The sequence below is a fragment of the Podarcis tiliguerta genome, assembly GCF_965153285.1.
Source record: "Podarcis tiliguerta genome assembly, chromosome: 11".
Lineage (NCBI taxonomy): Eukaryota > Metazoa > Chordata > Lepidosauria > Squamata > Lacertidae > Podarcis > Podarcis tiliguerta.
Genome location: NC_139544.1, coordinates 33487710 through 33507935, shown reverse-complemented (window position 1 = coordinate 33507935; position 20226 = coordinate 33487710). Strand labels below are relative to the sequence as shown.

Here is a 20226-nt window from a genome sequence, read left to right as displayed (position 1 = left end):
TTTTGTGTTAAGACCATTAAAGACAAATCAAAAAAGAAAAGATTGATCAAACCCCAAATTCAAAGCAACATTTTAAAAAATAAATAGAAAATACAGTTTAGCAAGAAACAAGCAGGGATGTGGAAACCATTTGTGGAAAAAGAGATCTAGTAGGAGGAAAGAATATCCTGTCCTGATTCCAATAAGGAACCCACAAGGCAGCAATATGACTGCAGTGTCACAAATAGTCCTAAGTGACTAATGTGCTCTAATAAAGGCTGAGAGGCGACCTGAGGCCTTATGACACACAGTCCACCCCCTCAAGCCCTACCTCCGCTTGTTCAAAAAACAGTCTCTCTTGAAGGGTCGGTCCAGTCCAGTTCCTCAGCCAGTAGCCGTCTTTGGATTGGCCAGCTCCTCCTGAGAATGAGGGCCAGGGCCATGATTGACACATAGGCAGACAATATACATATAAGCAGGGGTGTCGTTTGTGCAATAACTATCAGGAACACTCAGAATGTACTACTGTATTCAGAATGGCTTCTATCTATAATGGTTCTTTCTTTCTTTCTTTCTTTCTTTCTTTCTTTCTTTCTTTCTTTCTTTTTCTTTCTTTCTCTCTCTCTCTCTCTCTCTCTCTCTCTCAGTGTGTGTGCGCGCGCTTGAAGCAGCTTCCTCCTTTTATTCTCTCCCATAAGGTAGCAGTTTTAGTTATATAAAATAAATACCTGTGCAGGTTCAATTGCCAACAACTGGTGTTCAGCTGGAGCAGAAACTTGGACACTGATGTTTGTGCTGCAGCCACCGGGTGGTTCAGGAGGGTCTGCTTCTGGAGAAACTTCTGAAGCAGTTAACAGTGATGCAACTTCCCAAGTCTCTCTCACCGTGTTGTCTCTTTGGAAAAATTAAGCCAGTTTCACTTCATAAAATGTTTATCAGTTAAATGTTTTCATGCTGCATAGCTTTGAAACAAATGATGCCAGGTTTACAGTCACTGTTTGTCAAAGTGATTAAAAGTACTATTAACCGTTCCATATATAAGTTCAACTAATAAAAAATACAATGTCTTAAAGTGTCTTCCTCAAGTATCTTAAAGATTTTTATTATTCTCACATCTCAAAAGTTACTTGGGTGAGATGACGGGGCTTAACAATTAAAGATGCTATTTTCCTTTCTTTTCTCTAAAAAATGACACCCTCTTTAAATATAGAACCAGTAAATGTGCAGTTGCATATTTTCCCATAATTCTAGTCAACTATATACTGGATATGTTCCTATTCCATAAAACACAATTTACTACATATCTCACGTACAGCAGCTCAAAATATCTAAGAGGGAAACCAAAAGTACTAGCATGTGAAAATTATTAGTGTTATTACCTTTCTATGTTGTCTTTCTGCATGGCAGGACCAGAACTTGGAAGCTGTAGATTATGTTTCTCTGCAAAGCTGCTCTTAGTTAGCTCATTCAATTTGAGATTCTTTTCCAGTTCAACTTTCTGCTCTTCTATTGTATTGTCTGACACCTTCTTTTCTATTATTTTAGACATTAAAACACCACTCAGTATACTTTGCGGAATAAATATATACTATTTTGGATGAGGTTACAACATTGAAAGGGCATCACATTACCCAATCCCCAGCTGGAAGGGTGAACAGACATACACACGTACATGCAGGTTTGGATGCACATTTGGGGGCCAGAATTTAGGAAAAATGAAATCAGATATTCTCAGAAAACATCCCCACAAGCACAGAGTACAATTTCTGCACAGGGAAAGGGATTCGTAAAGTCCTGATAACTAAATGCTTTAAGTGCAAGAACCAAAACTTACCATTCTGGATTTCTTCAGATTGTTCAATACACGAATCAACATATTTTTGAGAAGCATTCTTGCTCAGCCTCAGACTTCTGTTAAGATTTGGTTTAGGCTTAGGAAATCTACATCTTGCTTGTTTGGATGATTGATCTCCTTTGGATGACAGTAAATCACTGCAGACAAACAGAAACCACCACTGAGTACCCTTAATTTCAACATTTATCCAACAGAAATAGTCAAAATCTTAGCTAGCAATGCAACCAATCTGGAAAAGGCATCGGAATGTCTGTGACAGTTCACTTCAAACACCTTGGACGCAACCAACCACCCCGCTTCAACTAGCTTTAACTAGACAAGAAGGGCAGAGGTGCAGAGGGCATGTGGTTGTACACATTAGTGCAAGAATTTTGTCCACATCATCAGGCCACAATTCCATAACACTTGGTCAGATGTGGCACTGGACACCTTGACCAAATTTGCCATAATAGTGGCATCCAAGCCACTACAAAGTCAAGGGGCTTTATCCCCCAAGCGTCTTGTCAACTACTCAAACTAATCACAGTTTGTTAAAGGGGAATCTGGGGTAACTAATATTTGGATACACAGCCAAAAAATGCCAGCCGAGCCCTTGAGGATGTGGCAAATGCAACAAAGAATGTCTTCTTTGCCGTCTTCACCACCACATGGCAAGCACAATTATATGTCCTAATGTGTTTGGGCAGCTTTAGAGTGAGTGACCTAGTCCTAAAAATCATAGACTGAAGATGAAGAAGACTATTCAGGATACAAAACACTATACACCAATGTTGTCCATTTATTTATATTTGCATGGGATGGCTTGAAAAAATCAAGTTAGAATGGAAAAGAGCTAGGTGATATCATGCTATCATGGTAAAACTTCTTACAACCTGAAGAATGAGGAGGATTCCTAGCTAACACAATCAGATTTTTAAATAGAACAATGCAAACCTGCTGATTCTAGCTGTTTCCTCTGAGCATGTTTCCAAAACTGATGTACTGCAATGCTGTGCAGCAGCTTTATTCGTATTTTTTGAAAGTGACACATTAGTTGCTTCCTGTAAGTAAACTTCCAAGCCAGATGGTTCAACAATATGATCCTCTGCAGCAGTTACGTTTGCACTGACCGAAGAAAGCGATTCATTTTCTGAAGGGGCAGGATGTTGCATATGACAATGGACTGTGCTTTGCTCTTCGTGACACTCATTTGGGAAGCTATCAGTAACATTCATTTCATCTTTACTGGGAAACTCCTGAATTTTTGGTTCTTTTTTTTCCACAAAAAGAAAAAAGTTGAAAATAATTAAATTCTTAATTTACGTATAACAAACATTTATACTGTGCAATTTCAGTTGGGATGATATAAAGATTACAGTTTGAAATCCTAAGTAAATCATACATTTTCATGTCTAAATTTCATTAAATTACACCACTGCATTTTGAATGAAAAATACCCATGAGACTAGAAACGCAGAAATCTACTACTGGAATACATTTTGCAGCTAAACCAATATTTTTATTTTACAATATTTGAATCTTGTGCAAAGTCTGGTTCTGTGGTTAAATCGAAGAGCACCTAAAATGATGTTTAGGGTTTACTGGATACTTCTTAGTTCAGATCAGATGGACATCCTTCAGACATTTTTAGTGGCCAAAAGACTGTAATGTAATGTATGACTAGTGTAAATAATGTAAAATGGTCCCCAAGTGCAAGTTTCATCTTTCACTTCTTCAATAAAAGCATTCCATCCAACACTTATCACTCTCTTTCTCTTTGTTTTAATAAAAAGTAGATTTAAAAAGAAAAAAATGGAGCAGATCTCCTGGAAATAAGAACCTACTACTGTCACCTAAGTATAGAATCCACAGAATATACCCTGGCTAACAATTAGAAGTGGATGACCTGAAATCGCAGTGAAGAGGAGACAATTTGGTCTTCCCAGAGTTAAATAGTGCATGCTTTTAAAACAAACTTAGTTTGGTGTTCAGTGCATGTTAATTAAATATTGCAAAGGAAAAATAAAATACAGTAGTACCTCTGGTTACGTACTTAATTAGTTCTGGAGGTCTGTTCTTAACCTGAAACTGTTCTTAACCTGAAGCACCACTTTCGCTAATGGGGCCTCCCGCTGCCGCTGCGCCGTCACTGCACAATTGCTGTTCTCATCTTGAAGCAAAGTTCTTAACCCGAGGTACTATTTCTGGGTTAGCAGAGTCTGTAACCTGAAGCGTATGTAACCCGAGGTACCACTGTAAACTAAAATCTTAAAAAAGAAGTGGGTAACCTTGATTTCCACCCTCCAAAATAATCACCATGCTAGAAAACAATAAAAACAAGACAGAATCCATTGTACCACTGCTATACCAAAGTGCTATATGATAATACTGAACATACCTAGGATGCCAATGTTTAACTGGAACGCTGGATCTCTCATAGCAAGTAAAGTCATGGCTGCTTCGGTACTTCCATCACTAATCCCTGAAAAATGTTTACCAAACAAAAGCCACCAAAATCAAATTTTGTTTCTCTAATACACCCAAACTGCTTATGCCTTAAAAATGACTGGTTGCTTTTGGGTCATCCTAGGTATTAAAATCATTTTCTAACACGTGCCTCGTTCGGCATCCCTCATTTACAAACCATGAAAGTGGTTTCAAAGTTCTTGTTTTACAGTGCAATCTGATATGCTTTCTACTCAGAAGTAAGTATTGTTGTTTTCAATGGAGCTTACTCCCAGGTAAGTGTCTATAGCAGCATTTGCCAACCTAGTGGCCTCCAAATGTTTTCGGCGTACATTTCTCGTCAGAACCCAGCCAGCAAGGCTGGTCTGTCGGACTGCAGCCTGAGTAGTTATTTCTTTCTGTAGTGAATGACAGACTTTAGGATCTCATCTTTTAAAACTTTTTTTTTTTGTAAAGACCATTATTAATAAAATTCACAAATTTAACTTGGTCTCAATGGTACATTTACTTATGTATAGTTTTTTACCCTTCGCTTCATTCAAAAGAAGAAGAAGAAGAAGAGGAAGAGGAAGAGGAATTTGGATTTGATATCCCGCTTTATCACTACCTGAAGGAGTCTCAAAGCAGCTAAGATTCTCCTTTCCCTTCCTTCCCCACAACAAACACTCTGTGAGGTGAGTGGGGCTGAGAGACTTCAAACAAGTGTGCCTAGCCCAAGATCACCCAGCAGCTGCATGTGGAGGAGCAGAGACGCGAACCCGGTTCCCCAGATTACGAGACTACCGCTCTTAACCACTACACCAACTAGGCTTGCTCCCAGTGGCCTATATCAATCAGTAATAAGACAGTTCCTGATAGAAGACATGGCCCAAAAGGAAAAGGAGGAAAATCAAACTCAGAAGAATTTCATAATTACAAGCTTCTTTAAGTGGCTATTCAGTTGTTCAGTGTCAACAACTTGGACCATTTACCTGCTTTCTTTTCTTGATTTTCTTGTGCAACCACCTTAGATAAAAAGAAACACAAGTTAATGACTGTAGTTCTGAATCCCTCCCTCCTCAATTAAATTAAATTAAAGTCTACAGATCAGCTTTTTCACTTAGCATGGATAGTGACAATAACAGCTTGGCTGACATATCATAAGCCACATTTTGTCATAAAGCATGTTTTAATCATGAACTTGCCCCCCATTGCCACATGGTTCCACACGCTCCACACAACTCAAACCAACCATATTTTGGCTTGTTGTGTTGTTCTAATCTGGATCATGGTCTGCTTGTTTCAAACAAACCATGCACGAGGTTCATTTAATGTTTATTTCATGTTTCATGTATTTCATGTTTGTTTAAATGAACCTGGTGCATGGTTTGTTTGAAACACACATGACATGATCAGCCATACTATGGCTCATCTGAGCCACATGGACACCTTGTGGGGAAGCAGGAACAGACAAGCCACACCAGGAGGAAGAGCAAACAAGGCCTACATTAGCACAAACAACAAGGCTCCACACTCCTACAGGCTTGCCTGTTATCATGCCATACTGGAATGGTGTGCTACATGCATTATCTGAATAGATGAATATACTGCTAAAAATAACTCAGTTCCTTAATCAGTATTGCCACTCCCTAAAACATTTGCTTCTCATCTTACTTAAGGGAGTGGGGATTATTCAAGTGGCATCACAAAAGTGTAGTATCTTTGCTAGCCTTGTTCCCTAGTCATGCAAATGATACGTTAACTGTCCTAAAGTAACAAGAACTGAATTATGCTAGAGAAAAAAGTTTTAAATACATTTAAGGATACTGCATAAAGAGGGAAATCAAAATACTTACATTTTGTGAGGAATACAATCCTTTGTCTGTCTGAATTACAGGCTGACCATCTATATTCAGTTCATGAGACAGAAATGGCTCATCCGCAACATTCTCATATATCTCAAGCTGTTGGGCAGGGAAGCATACCAATTCAGTTTAGCAGTTCCCCAAAACCAAACACATTCTGAAAAGGGATCTAAGAAATGTCCTGTGTGCATTGTAACTGCTCTCTGCACACTAAAATATAACGGAAGTGATGGCATGATATATTTTCAGATGCAGTGGAGGTGCTATATGTTTTACAATTCTCAAAATGCAATTCTTCCTAAAAGAGGCATAAGCAAAACCTCAATGGGACGTAAGTATGCATGCATACTCTTAGGAACAGGAATATTTAGATGAACAATCGCTAATGGGAGAGGGAGCCATGAAAGGAATGGACAGATAACATCAAATGAAATGTTGAAGAAATAACTTTCTTAAGAACAAATCATCAGATTGCTGGTAAGGTAACACATGGGAAAGAATTCCATGTCACAGACTATGACTGAGGCCAAAAAAGTAAAGTCATGGCAAGCAATCGGCCCCATATTGTATAATGTAGACCATCTTTCTCATGGCAAAATGATCCATCAACTCTTCTCCATTAGCTGTTCTTTTATACTTGACAATAAAATGTCTAAGACCTTCTATTTTCTGCTTTAGCTTAAAGGGTGCTAAGCAGCTATATGTAAGTATGGCCAATCAGAGAGACACACTGAACTGGCACATCTGCAGTCATCCCTTTACAGCAGGCATGATGCAATTATAGCTTTCCAGTTGTTATGAGACTGTAAATCCCATAATTCCTGACCACTGACCATGCTGGCTGGGCCATATGGGTGTTGGGGTCCAACATTTGGAGGGGCACTGGTTTCTCACCCCCACTTTACAGGTGTTTCAGTCATACCTCTTCCATTGTTTCCTCAATCTGAACAGGAACTGGATTTGGAGATCGAAGCCCTTTAGGAACAAAGACTGGAGCTTTGTTTACTTCCTCTGGTGAAAAGCATTCGACTTCATAGTCTGGCTCAAAGTCATCTCCATCATCGTCATCATCATCCTCTTGCTGAGAAGAAGCCCTAAGAGTCACCAGGTTGACCTTTGAATTCCCATATTCCTTTTTAGCATTCTTGCGAAGGACTGGTTTTGAACTTCTGCCTCTACCAACATTTGGTTTCCCCTTTTGGTAGTGTTTCCCCTTTTCACTAACGTCATTCTCACATTCGGAAGCGAAAGACGTTATTGATCCACTTATGTTTCTCCTCTGTTTCACTGTCCTTCCCGCTTGTTTTCTAAGTATAAAAAGACATTTTGTTAAGAAGAGTTCATTGTAAAGGGTGGAAAAGACAGGGTGCGTATATATGTTTCTTCTGTGATGAAAAAAGATGACAAACAACTCTTTTTTAAAAAAATAAAAAACTTTTGCTAACATGTTTTTCCTTAGGGGCCTGAATTTACATTATCAATATGAACTAAATGTTCAAGTTTTACTTATTCAAAGAAGCATTCATGTCCCACATTTCCATTTAAAACAGGCATCCCAAACCTTGGCCCTCCAGAAGTTTTGGGACTACAATTCCCATCATCCCTGACCACTGGTCCTGTTAGCTAGGGATGATGGGAGTTGTAGTCCCAAAACATCTGGAGGGCTGAGATTGGGGGTGCCTGATTTAAAGAATAATGTTCAAAGAGTAACTTTACCCTTTTATTCTTTCAGATGCTCTCTCCTGGACAGAATGGGCCTTAGAGGTTTCTTTCTTGAATTGACTTCCACTCCAAGGGGACTGTTCTGAGGAATCACATTTTCCAGAGTGCCCGTGTCCTGTTGGAGACATCGTCTCAATACTATCTATATGATTTCTTTGTCTTGATTCAGAAGATGACGCGGAATTGTGCTGGAAACAATACAAAATTGTGCCAAATTTAATATGTTAAACTCATTTGTGTCCTTTCAGATCTCCTACCCCTCCTTTCACATCCAGCTTTAAACAAAATCAGCACACAACCAGCTTCTTTAACATTCAGGTAAAACTGAAATAATTTTCAGTTTTATCTAAAAATGTTGAAATAATTGTCTTTCTTTTAAAAATGTCTAATTTATTATCTAAATTATACCCTGCCTTTCCACACTGACACTGAAGGTGGCTGTTTTAACAGCTACAGAAAAAAGGCCAGGTTATACAAGTTGATTTATATCTGTAGTCCATTACTAATTTTGGTAATGAAGTGGATAGTGTGCTAGGTCCGCAGAGTGACCTCTTTTGCACGTAACTTTGAACTGCAGATAAGCTTGACTGTGGTTTAAAAGGTGAACACCAGGCCAGTGAGGCTACCACTTTAAGAAAACTAGTTAATGAGAAAGAAATGGAGAGAGAATGCTACAAAATCTTAATTTTGTGTATCTTATTGCCAAAGGAGCCTTAAAAAAGAAAGCGGGAGGCAATCTCAAGGACTTTGAACCTGAGAATAGGATCTGCTAAAAACAGTACACATACACTTTGGGGATTTCCTGGCTTCTCCTTCCTGATGCAGCTCTATGTGTCCCCTGCAAACTCCTCCAAAGGGTTCACTGTGACACAGGCCACTGCATCTGGTGGGTGGGGAGGGAAGGGAATCCCTTTGCATGACTGGGTACTTTCCACTCATCCTAGGATTTCATTGCTGTTCCCATGCTGCTGCAGGTGATTTCAGACAGCATAAAAGAAGTTCAACACCAGCTTCTTTATGAAAATCCAATATTGTCAAAACCATTTAAATCAAAACATGATTTAGAATTCCTGATCAGGGCTCACCATTAATGTGGGTGTTTTCCCAGATTTGCTGTCACTTGGGGTTGTGTTGCTTTGTGTATCGCTTCCAGTTTTCTCTTTGGTGCTGACTTCTCCTTTTGAAGAGGCTTTTTTCTTTTTAGCTGCTTGGGCTAGGTTTGGTTTTGGCTTCTGAAGAGGACCCCTCAACAGCTGTGTGGATTTTATGCTTTTTGAAAGACTCGCTTCATGAGCACCAGAGATATCACTGACCAAAAAGAAAAAGTAACAGCAAAACAATTAGATCATTCCTGTGTTTAGTTATTCCTGAAAATGTGTGTGTGTGTGTGTTTTCGTATATCTACCTTTTATTTTCTAGAGTCTAAACCATATTAATATTTTTTCATTAAAAAACCCAGAACCAATCTTATAATAATTATAATAATAATAATTTTTATTTATACCCCGCCCTCCCCAGCCAAGGCCGGGCTCAGAGCTGCTTACAAGCAATAATAAAAACAAGTTGAATGATTACAACTTAAAAACAAAATTAAAATACAACATTAAAATATTGAAACATTAAAATATTAAAATGTAGCCTCATCGCAGGAGAAGGAAAGGAAAAAAGAAAGAGAGGGAGGGAATCAAATTGGCTCCAAGCCAAAGGCCCTGCGGAAAGAAATCAGATCCTGCAGGGCCCTGGTCTCATGAGGCAGAGCGTTCCACCAGGCTGGAGCCAGAGTTGAAAAGGCCCTGGCTCTGGTTGAAGCCAATCTAATTTCCTTAGGGCCCGGGATCACTAGGGTGTTGCTATTTATGGACCTTGAGGCTCTCCGTGGGGCAAACCGGGAGAGGCGGTCCCGTAGGTACGAGGGTCCTAGGCCGTGAAGGGCTTTAAAGGTCAAAAGCAGCACCTTAAATCTGACTCTGTACTCTACCGGGAAAGCACTGGGTGAATATGCTCCTCCTTAGCTCCTCTACATGAACCCAATAAGTTTGTGGTAGTGAGAAAAAGTAAAAACAAAATTCCACCCCACCCCTCTGGCACGGTTATTTTCAGCTTGGAAATCATTGAAAGTTCTAATAACGTTTGATATAAAGACTTGGGTTCTCAAAGAAACACTTATTGAAAACTATTTTACCTTTCTGGAGGATCCAGACACTTTCCTTCAACATCTTTAGAAACAAACATTTCTTTTTGGTCTTTTGGAAGTTCGCATCCCTGTGGCTTCTCAGGACAATCAATTTTCTGCTGATCAATATACCTTTCGGGTGATGGGGCTTCACTGGATTCTGACAGTTCTTTTTTCTCCAGATCACCAAGGGATGCCTGGACATTGACATTATCCTTGATTTTTTAGAACAAATACGCTTGTCAGTTTACTAACAGAGCAAACATAACCCTAACAACATAGTGCTTACCCCCTTGATGTTGCTGGTCTCAAAGTCCCATCAGCCCCTACCAACACAGCCAATGATCAGAAATTATGGGAGCTGAAGTCTACCAATGTCTGCATGGCATCCCTGCTCAAAAGCTTCATCTGGATTGTGATCCAGAAGTTAGTGTGAACTGGAATTTCCCTGTAGAGTCTTAAGATGGTCGACTCTAAGAATTTTCTGTTTGACTTCTGTCTGAATTATCATTGCTGTAGGAGTTTAAGTTTGGCTTTTCTGGCTCATATAAACTTCATCCCACAGTAAATTTATGAGCCTTTAAGTAGGTTCGTTGTTCAAAAAAACAATTAATTTAAAATATACAACAGAAAAAGATATGCAGGAAAAACTCCATAAAGCCTTCGCAAGAAAAATGGTCAATTATCCAAGAATGTGGGCCAGAACTATTTTGCTTCTGTGGCCCCTTTCCTAATGCAGACCCCTCTGCTCCCTCACCTGCCCAAAAATGAACCGGAAAAACAGCAGCATCTTCCACAATGTTGGGACAGGTAAAGCTGTGCTTAAATGAAAGAAAACTAAAGTGTGTGGCTAACCTCTGAAGGCGGGTGCAGATCACTTTCCTTGGTCATCTCTGTTTTTTCTATGTCTCCCTCAATTGGAGCAGTAATGCTCTCTGACAGAGGGTCTTCTTTCTTGTCATTCATTCTTCCAAGGTTCGGCCTGACTCTCTGGAATCGACCTCTCACCAGCTGAGCTGGTTTGATAGTACATGGCTTATTCTCTTGGGAAGTTGGTTTTTCCCTATCCCACAAAAGGAGAAAATGTTACTGAAGTGATTCAACAGGCCCAGGAACCAAGGGAGTGCTGTTTGTGGCAAAAGCCAAACAGGGAAGAGGGGAGGAGACTTTAGTCCTTTCACCACCTACAGCTACTCCCCCTCCCCTTGCTAGCCTTGCACATGCTGAGCCTCTCACCATTAGGCAAGCCAGCCTCAGCAGCTGAGAGCAGCAGTAGTCTTGTGACCTTGCATCTGCAGCCAAGCTATATCTCCTGGCTGAAGCACCAGCTACAAAGCCAGCGATACAATTGTTTTAACTGTTTTCAATTGTTGTTGTTTACAGTTTTACTGAGGAAGGGAAGATGGCTCCACCCTAAAGTTTAGCTTAGAAATATTCTTAATTAATAAATTCACAGATTTCCCCACTTGACCAACTGCTTCTCTCTCAGTGGCAGTTCTAGCGTGAGAAAGAGCAAACTTAACCAGAGGAAGTAAAGTAACTGCCTAAGAGCTGAACGTCTACATTCAGACCTAATATGCTGAAAAGGGTCCAGGATCATTCATCTTCCTTTCTACAAAGAAGCAGGAGAGGAAATCTGACTCTGTGGTTTGCAACAACTGCCATTTCCTGAATTCGGACCTAGGAAACTGCAGTTGGAAACAAAATGTGTTGGGGTTCTGCCAGAGCTGTCCCCCATTGCTAGCTGTGTCCTTGTCTCAAGTCAATACTCTCCACACCTGAGAAAAACAGTTGCAGCTAGAACAGAAAGGAGGGTGTGGAATCGTCCAAAGTGTGTGGTAGGATAAATGGTCATTTAAACATGCTTTGGGTGATGGGGGAGCAGATGGGAGACTGCTAGGAAGCAGATACAGGTTTTAGCAGCTGCCCAAGCAAGGAAGGAAGCAGAGAGCTCCAGAAAGCGCAAGGCAAGCACACACAAGAAAAGGGAAAGGCAGAACTCTAACCTAGGACTCCCTTTCCCCCCAGTTAAGGAGGGCCTGTTTTGCTTTTTTCTTATCACTGTGTGCCCTCTAGTTGCTACTGGTGGGAGTGCATTAACCCAAAGCTCTCCTATAGCTAAGAGATGGTTTAATTAGATAACCTTTGCCTACTCTGTGTCACAGCAGAACCCCCATTTTTTCCTCTTGCTGTATCATCAAAACCTGAGCATCACCAGCTTGAGGCCATAAGAAGCGTTATCCCCATTGGGGCCCCAGCAGATCTTAAAAATATGGAGGATTTGTAAAGTCATGCACACATAATAAAGGGAGTTTGGGACAAACTAACAAGACCTTGTTGAAGAACACACACCTGGGATATTGATCTGAAATATTCTGAGAGGTACTGGGTGCTTGAGGGTCTTCCTGAATCACTTTCTCCATGTCTACCAATCTGTTCCCCAAGCCTTCAGCAGGTATTTTTTTTCTGTCACTCTTTAACTGAGGCTGGCAATAAGAAGCAATATAAACATCAAAATGTGGAACCATTTTAGCAACGATGGTATCAGCTTTACACTGTATTTGCAAAAACATAGAAACAAAATCTCTCTTGAATTTGAAATGTCTTTACTACTAAAGAAAGTTTGGCCCTTTTCTTAACTTACTACTGCAGGGAGAGTTCTGGAAGGTCCATGTTTCTGCAGTTCTGATTTCTCAGTTCCAGCTGCTGCTGCTGCTTCATTTCCAAGAGATGGTGTTTCTTTCCTTCCAACTGCCCTTCCTATGTTAGGTTTCGGTCTCTGGAATCTGCCTCTGAGAAAAGGTGTTGGCGGAACAGCGCTCTGTTTGCTGGAGGGGAGACCCAAAGCAGCACATATGGCAGTTAAAATCATTCTCATCAGATACATCACCACTGATACACACATGTAACAATTCTACATCCATAGGTTAAATAATTTATCCCATGTTTCACAGATTAATGGTAACTAGCATATTTCTCAAATATGTAACAGAAAAACAAGTGCAATAAAACCTGCATTTGGTACTTCCACAAGGCTGAGGGAGAGACTTACCATTATCTCCAACATCTATCAACATATCAAATGAATAGATTTTTTTTCAACCTATGTTTCAAATCAGCAAACCTGTAAAGGGGGGAGGGGAGTGGATTTCCAACTGATAAAACTCTTTAAAAGCTGATAGATCCTTACCCAACTGTAATCTTTTCTTGGATATCTGGGGATGATATAACTTCATTTGGATCACTAATTTTGAAGTCAGAATGGCTTGGGGGAGACAAGTCGGTCTCATTTGTTGCAGCTGCTTCTTGAGTATCTGCAGAGTTCCCCTCTGACAAAAGTGACGGTGGCAGGATTACGCATGCTATAGTTTCCTAAAATATATTATCAGAATGTTCAATACCTGGTGCAAAATGCATGCAGTTAAATTATAAAGTTCAAGGGAAAACACACACACAAATCAGGCAGGGAATCCAAGTACAACACAAGGCTACCAACAGCTTGTTCTATTATAACATACAAGGTAATATTTTTCAGTTCTTGTACAGGGAAGCAATGCAACTTCAGCAAGGGAGAAAGTGGCATTAAACCCGCTGACCTGTTCTACTAACTCTCAGTCATTTTAAGAATCTGATATTCACTTAAGCTTTGTAAACAGTTCACGCAGTTTACTACAAGCCTGTCCCTATGTGACTTTAAAAAACAACAACCCCAAATTAAGAAAGTCATCTTAATGTCTTTGGACATGGACATCCTTCTCAAAGAAATCCTTCATGCTTGAGTTTCAAGACTGATTTGCCATACAATGCCAGGAACTCCTGGGTTTTTTAAAGGAAAAAATAGTGACACTGTGCTCCTGAAATTAAACTGCAAGTACAGTGGTGCCTCGCAAGACGAAATTAATTCGTTCCGCGAGTTCTTTCGTTGAGCGAGTTTTTTCGTCTTGCAAAGCACCACTGCAGTTAAACACTGACAACGGCAGGGAGGGGTGGGGAGAAGCAGGGCAGCTGCCGCAGCCAGTACCTCGGACTCACCCGCACGGCTGCTGGAGGGCGGCGGGGCTCAGGAGCGCGACTCCGGCTGCAACACTGGCTGCTGGCGGCAACGGCTCTCTCAGAGGAGCGCGCGAGGGCGGTGGGCAGCGGCGCGAGGCAGCCGGAAGGTCGGCCATCAGCCGGAAGGTCGGAGGAAGCCGGAGGACTCGGCAGCCGGAAGGTGGGAGCGAGCCGGAGGAGCGGGGAAGCGAGCGTGCGTGCGTGCAGTGACCGTCGCCATGACAGGAGAGGCAGGGCTGTTTCGTCTAGCGAAGCAAGCCCTTAGGAAAATCCATCTCGCGAAGCACCTCAGAAAACGAAAAACCCTTTCGTCTAGCGGGTTTTTCGTCTTCCGAGGCATTCGTCTTGCTGGGTACCACTGTATCTCATATATGGCCTAAGGTCAACAAGTAATCTCATAGGAAACAACATGCAAACTGACTGCCAATACACCATCTGTCCCACACAGGGCTTTCTACAAATCTCAGTATTGAGTGTAATTTAATGTTTAATGTTTTATTGTGATGAGAGTGAATTCATAGGTACTTTCAAGAGCAAACGATACAGCAACCTGAAGCTATTAAATTATCAAGAACAAAGTACCAGAATTAAAAATAAGTCTTACATCCAGATTAGAGGACTTGCTGCCTTCACTCCTGATATTTTCTCTAGAGTCAGTCTTATGTTCATTTGTAAGCATTTCTTTTTCTGCTTGTATTAATTCCTCAGTTTCTGCCGCCTTTTCTGTGTTCTCCTTTAGTCTTTTCAAAGATGGATCTACTTCAGCAGAATTTTCTTTTTCTTGTACAAAACTGGAATCTCTGTTGGATGAAAAAAAGTCAACAGGACTTCTATAACTTCTAAGTAAGCAAGAAAGGATGTGTGATTTAGTTTTCCTTTTTAAAATCTCAGGAGCAACGAAAAAACTAATCAACACAGTGTTGCCCAATACAACACCACAACCCACATGAATATGTGCTTACTTACACTCTTTGCACATGTTTCAATTACTAAGGACAATTCCCATAATTATCATGCAGGCAACAGATGTTCTCACTCATACCCCAATAAAGAATGCTGCCGCCTGCTTGTGGGGCGGTGAGGGAGAGGGTGATAGCAATCAGAGGGAAGAGGGACTCTCAGATCCTGATCAAGGAACAAAATTGACAAGTGAGCAAGGGAGGCACGGATAGGTGGGCAGGAAGGAAGGGGAAACACAGAGCACCCCACACACAATAGCTCTGGCGGCCAGGAAGAAGAAAGCCAAGAAGGGTGAGTGGGTGGAGGCAGCTAGACACTTGCAGCAGTCATGCAAGCTGTTTTTCACCGATCTCCGGGTCTCTGCCACCCTTTCAACGCCATTTTGGCACTATTTTTTAGTTTGGGGTAACGTACGTAAACGCAGTCGAACCCGAGTGGAATGTGCGTTGGGGGAGGGGGGAGTGCCTGAACAATTTATTTGCCACAAACATACACATATGTCAGTATGTATTTTTTTTCCATTAAGAATATGGCATTGTGCCCCTTATTCTTTACCTTCAAGATAATAAACCTTACCTGGTAGCAAGATCCTTCACATCCTCCACTTTATCACTTGACGGAAACGCATTTTTAAATTCATGGCTCTCACATTCGACGAGTGTCTTTACAGGAGATTGGATTGTGTGTGCCAAAAGCACTTTCTCAGCACTGGCAACAGCTTTGTCTTCTAAGACATCACAGTGGGGAATGTCAGCTTCATAACTAGCCGCCTCCTAGGAAACAAATTAAACTTCTCTGAAACATCCAACGTGTAAGAGTTCATAAAGAAAATAATCTGAAGACATTCAGCTAGTGTATACTTAGACGAGAACACAGTGTTCTTTTCAGCCTTTAGCCTGCACTAACGTAAGAAATTAATACCAATATAAAAGAAAATAACAGTTTAAAATAATAGTTACAAAAAAAGGTTACACTGGTACTGGGGGTGTCAAAATTGCTAATGTACTAGACTGCTTTGGTATGATAAAGCAGTAAGTTTTCACGCTGCTTAGGATTCTTCTATGCATGAAGTCAATGGAATTCAAAAGTGTGCTGCCCTTTCTTACTAATACAGTTAGCACAATAAAACATATTTTTTGAATTATTGAGGATTACATCTGGAAAAAATAAGGCAAGCTTTAACTTGGGTACCAAAACCAATATGTGCACATGTTATTTCTGGACCGGATTACATCTTATTTAAGCAAAATAATGCTGTGCTCTTGAATGTTTTCAAATACAGCGGTACCTCAGGTTAAGTACTTAATTCATTCCAGAGGTCCGTTCTGAACCTGAAACTGTTCTTAACCTGAAGCACCACTTTAGCTAATGGGGCCTCCTGCTGCCGCCGGAGCACGATTTCTGTTCTCATCCTGAAGCAAAGTTCTTAACCCAAGGTACTATTTCTGGATTAGCGGAGTCTGTAACCTGAAGCGTCTGTAACCTGAAGTGTATGTAACCTGAGGTACCACTGTATAGGCCCCAGTCCCAAAAACATAATAAAGTTTTGTACGTTGTCTGTTAAAGTAGGGATAGAATGCCCTATAAACCTACAGTGTACATCTTCTACATCAGCAGGAAGCCCATTTTCCATAATTCTGAATTAAAGATCTAGACTGTGTGTATAGTAAGCCTGCAACTTCCTCACATTTAATTTGTACGCATTCAGCTTTATGCATGTGGCTAAAAAAAATTAAAGGGGGCGGAAGGGTGTGGGGTTCCAGGAAAAATAGAATATAGAAAGCTTTGAGTACTTACCATCTATATTAAGAAAATGAGTGCTCTGGCACCTTTTAGACTAACTGGTTTATAAGAAGCATAAATGTTTGCTGGCTGGAATCTAATTTATCCAAAATGTCAAGTGCTCACATAATGTTTTATGTACAGTAGCAAGCAGGTTGTGGTACTTACTGTGGTAACAGTTAGAAGTTCATGGCTGTTATATTCAGCTTGTATCCGAATCTTCTCAGATGATTCAATGGCTGCATCAGTTGCCTTTTCTTCTTCTGCCTCCGTGTTTCTTGCTGGCTCTTCTGGCTTTCTAGCAACCCTTCCTAAATTTGGCTTGGGCCTCTGTATTCGTCCCCTTGCTAATGGTGCAGGTTTCAAGACAACCTGCTTGCTGCTTTCTTGTGATTTCTTACTAGTCCTGAAAGAACAATGATTTCAGGAAGGAAAAGAATTAGGGGGTCTTAAACATTGCAAAGATCCTTCATTTCATCATGCAATTGAACCTGGTTGTTATTTGAACCAATTACAGGCGCCACTTCAAATTTTAGAAGCTTGTCACCATGGAGGATCAACTCTCCCCCTATGAATAAGCCAAAGGTATATCATCACCATAATCATAATCATCATCATCATCAACAACAGTAGTATATAAACAGGCATGGTTGTATAATAAAAACAGGAGTGGTGTACCAGCTGTGGCATTATCCAGAGAAAGCAGACATTGCCTCTGTAATACACACCTTACTTACCTCCAAGTTGGATTGCTGTAATGCGCTCTACACTAGTCTGCCCTTAAAGACTGTCTGGAAACTTCAGGTGGTACAGAAAGCAGTAGTAAGAAAAGTTATGAGAACTAAGTGTTCCAATAATCTCACACCTATTCTGTGCCAACTATTACCTATTAATTTCTAGGCCCAATCCAAGGTGATGGTTTTGGTCTTTAAAGTATGACACGGTTTGAGACCAGCTTATCTGAATCTGCTTAATTGTCTGATACTGTTTTTAACTGCTGCTGCTATTATGTTTTAGTCATATTGTGTTTTGTAGAACAATTTTACAGTTTGTAATATGTTGTGAGCAACCTGATGTGGGGTAACTCTAATAATCGTCAGCCTACAAATTATAGAATAAACTTGAATAAACATACTTACAAAGATTCAGTATCTAAAACTTGGCAATCTTTTTCTGCAGTCTCCTCTGTGATGATACTGAGTGCATCATGCTGGTCATTGTTCTGAGGAATAGGCATAAAAATAAGTGGAGTATACATTTTAAAAATAATAGTAGTTAATGATAGTTAATAAAGTGGCAGAAAGCTACTATAGAAAACAACTAACATAATCCTTTATATGGAGTTAAAAATCACTAATAATAATAATAATAATAATAATAATAGAGGGTTATTTTCCTAATTTCCCAAATTGCAGGAGCAGGGTAAGGGGAGAATTAAATCTAACATAGAGAATACCTTTCCTACTGTTTCATTAGCCTCTGGCTTTTCTGGCTTTTCCCGGAGAGGTGCTTCTTTTCTGCTGGGCACTTTCAATATATTAGGTTTAGGTTTCTGCCGACGGCCTCTCACTACAGGACCTTTTTGAGTGTCTCTGAAAACACACAGAGAGAAAAAATTATAATCCCAGCACTCTTTAGGCAAAACCTGCAAATAACTTATAAAAACAATTATTTATACTCTCCAAAACAGAGATGGAAAACCTGCGGCCCTCCAGGTTTCGTAGGGCTACAACTCCCATCGGCGCCAGTCAGCAAAGCCAATGCTCAGGGATGATGGGAGCTACAGTCCAACAACATCGGGGATGGGACCAGATTCCCCATCCCTTCCCTAAAATGTCTAAGTATTTCAAATGCAAAAAAATCCAAAAAGAAATTGTGAAAAGTTCCGTTTTTAGTTTCCACTCATTCTAACAGTTATGCCTAATGCTCTGTTACTGTTAAAGTTTAGTACTATTTGACTCATCTCTAAAAAGGATAGATTTGGTTCCGTATCAATGCAAGACTTTCCTCCACAATGTCACCTCCTCTTCTATCCCAAAGAAACACAAATCAGTTTAAGCTGCTTAACTCCTAATAGTTCCTACAGTGTCTGATTAGGAGATGACATTCTGTAGGCACCATTAGGAGCTGCTTCCTTCACCACAGCTGAATATAGTGAGTGGTGAAGTGATGCACACTGTAAGCCATATTTTTCAGTCTTTCTACTTTACATATACTTACTGGGATTCACTTGCCACATCATTGCTTGCTCTGTCTGTTTGCTCTATGGTAGGTCCAGTTATGTTAGCAGTCGTATCTTGCACAGAACTCTAAACGAAAGAGACATAAAGAACTTAGATAAGAGTTATTATCATTATGCTGTCTATTATTGTGCTTTGTATTATGTTTTAATTATTATGCTCCATAAAATGTGTCCTTAATGCTGTCCATCACCCTGGGATCTTTTGATAAAATGCAGTATACAAATTGAAATAACAACAACAGGGGTGTGTGCAACAATGCAGCCAATCTGCTGAGCCTTCTGAAAAACAGGATTGGGTTGTGAAATTCAAATAGCTTCCATGTGCACAGAAGAGACAAGAAAAGCTTGTATTAATTTAAAATTATTTAGTCCCATACCTTTTCTGCAGCAACCAGAACCTCTGAAAGAGAAATCTTGCCCTCAGATGTGTCATTAACTGGAAGTTCTTTTTCTTCTGACGGTTCTGCTGCAAGTCTCTGTAGCTCTCCTTCCACTGTGGGCTTTTCAATAGCTGCTCTATCCGTTTCCCTGAAGTTAAATTGAATATATTTATATTTTCCAACACACACAAATCTAGTCCATCACCAACCATCTTAGTTAACATAATTTATTATGGGATGTAGAAGTGGTGGTGCCATCTATTAAATTTTCCTGCCAGTCACTTCCTGCTGAAGCCCCCTGTGTCCCAAAAGTCACTTCTGAGTGTTACAGGAGTTTCCAGAAAGGCATGCAAAGCAGCCTAGAAATTTTCTGCAGGATGGAGAAATTGGTAAAAATCTAAGACTTGCCACTCAAACAATGCTCACACCTTTGGATTCAAACTATGTATTTCAATCTTGCACAGCAGAGGATCTACTTCTATAAACATGAAGGAACAGAAATAGGAACATACAAAGAGCCCTGCTGGTTCAGACCAAAGGCCCATCTACTCTCACATCTTGTTGTCACAGGGGTCAACCAAATGTCTATGGGAAACCTCCAAGAAAGACCTGAGCACAACTGCACTCTTGTCACTTGTGAATTCCAGCAACAGGTATTCAGAGGATTTTAGGTATTCACAAGATCTATAAAGTCTCTGTGACAAAGCCTTTGTGATCTTGTTAGTTCACCGACCAAAAGGAACATTATATTCCAATGCCACACCTTTGTAGGAAGGTGAATAGGTTCCATT

At 40.4% G+C, this 20226-nt stretch overlaps 1 protein-coding gene across 3 annotated transcripts in view; it reads right to left on the bottom strand.

Moving 5' to 3' along the window:
* The window catches only part of BDP1 (BDP1 general transcription factor IIIB subunit), a 47030-nt gene that overhangs the window by 10996 nt on the left and 15808 nt on the right, over positions 1 to 20226 (bottom strand). For 2 of the 3 annotated variants that reach the window (XM_083403594.1, XM_083403595.1), the window contains exons 14-35: positions 19433 to 19583; positions 19034 to 19122; positions 18270 to 18405; positions 17953 to 18035; positions 16982 to 17219; positions 15608 to 15804; positions 14676 to 14871; positions 13209 to 13390; positions 12663 to 12846; positions 12371 to 12504; positions 10874 to 11081; positions 10028 to 10233; positions 8931 to 9153; positions 7840 to 8033; positions 7046 to 7430; positions 6115 to 6222; positions 5251 to 5284; positions 4212 to 4295; positions 2768 to 3083; positions 1814 to 1971; positions 1359 to 1512; positions 708 to 873 (exon numbers count right to left, since the gene is read on the bottom strand). In XM_083403594.1, coding sequence (XP_083259720.1) covers positions 708 to 873; positions 1359 to 1512; positions 1814 to 1971; positions 2768 to 3083; positions 4212 to 4295; positions 5251 to 5284; positions 6115 to 6222; positions 7046 to 7430; positions 7840 to 8033; positions 8931 to 9153; positions 10028 to 10233; positions 10874 to 11081; positions 12371 to 12504; positions 12663 to 12846; positions 13209 to 13390; positions 14676 to 14871; positions 15608 to 15804; positions 16982 to 17219; positions 17953 to 18035; positions 18270 to 18405; positions 19034 to 19122; positions 19433 to 19583 — 3826 coding nt within the window. The remainder of the gene's footprint in view (positions 1 to 707; positions 874 to 1358; positions 1513 to 1813; positions 1972 to 2767; positions 3084 to 4211; positions 4296 to 5250; positions 5285 to 6114; positions 6223 to 7045; positions 7431 to 7839; positions 8034 to 8930; positions 9154 to 10027; positions 10234 to 10873; positions 11082 to 12370; positions 12505 to 12662; positions 12847 to 13208; positions 13391 to 14675; positions 14872 to 15607; positions 15805 to 16981; positions 17220 to 17952; positions 18036 to 18269; positions 18406 to 19033; positions 19123 to 19432; positions 19584 to 20226) is intronic. The other variant, XM_083403596.1, reaches the window with a different exon arrangement.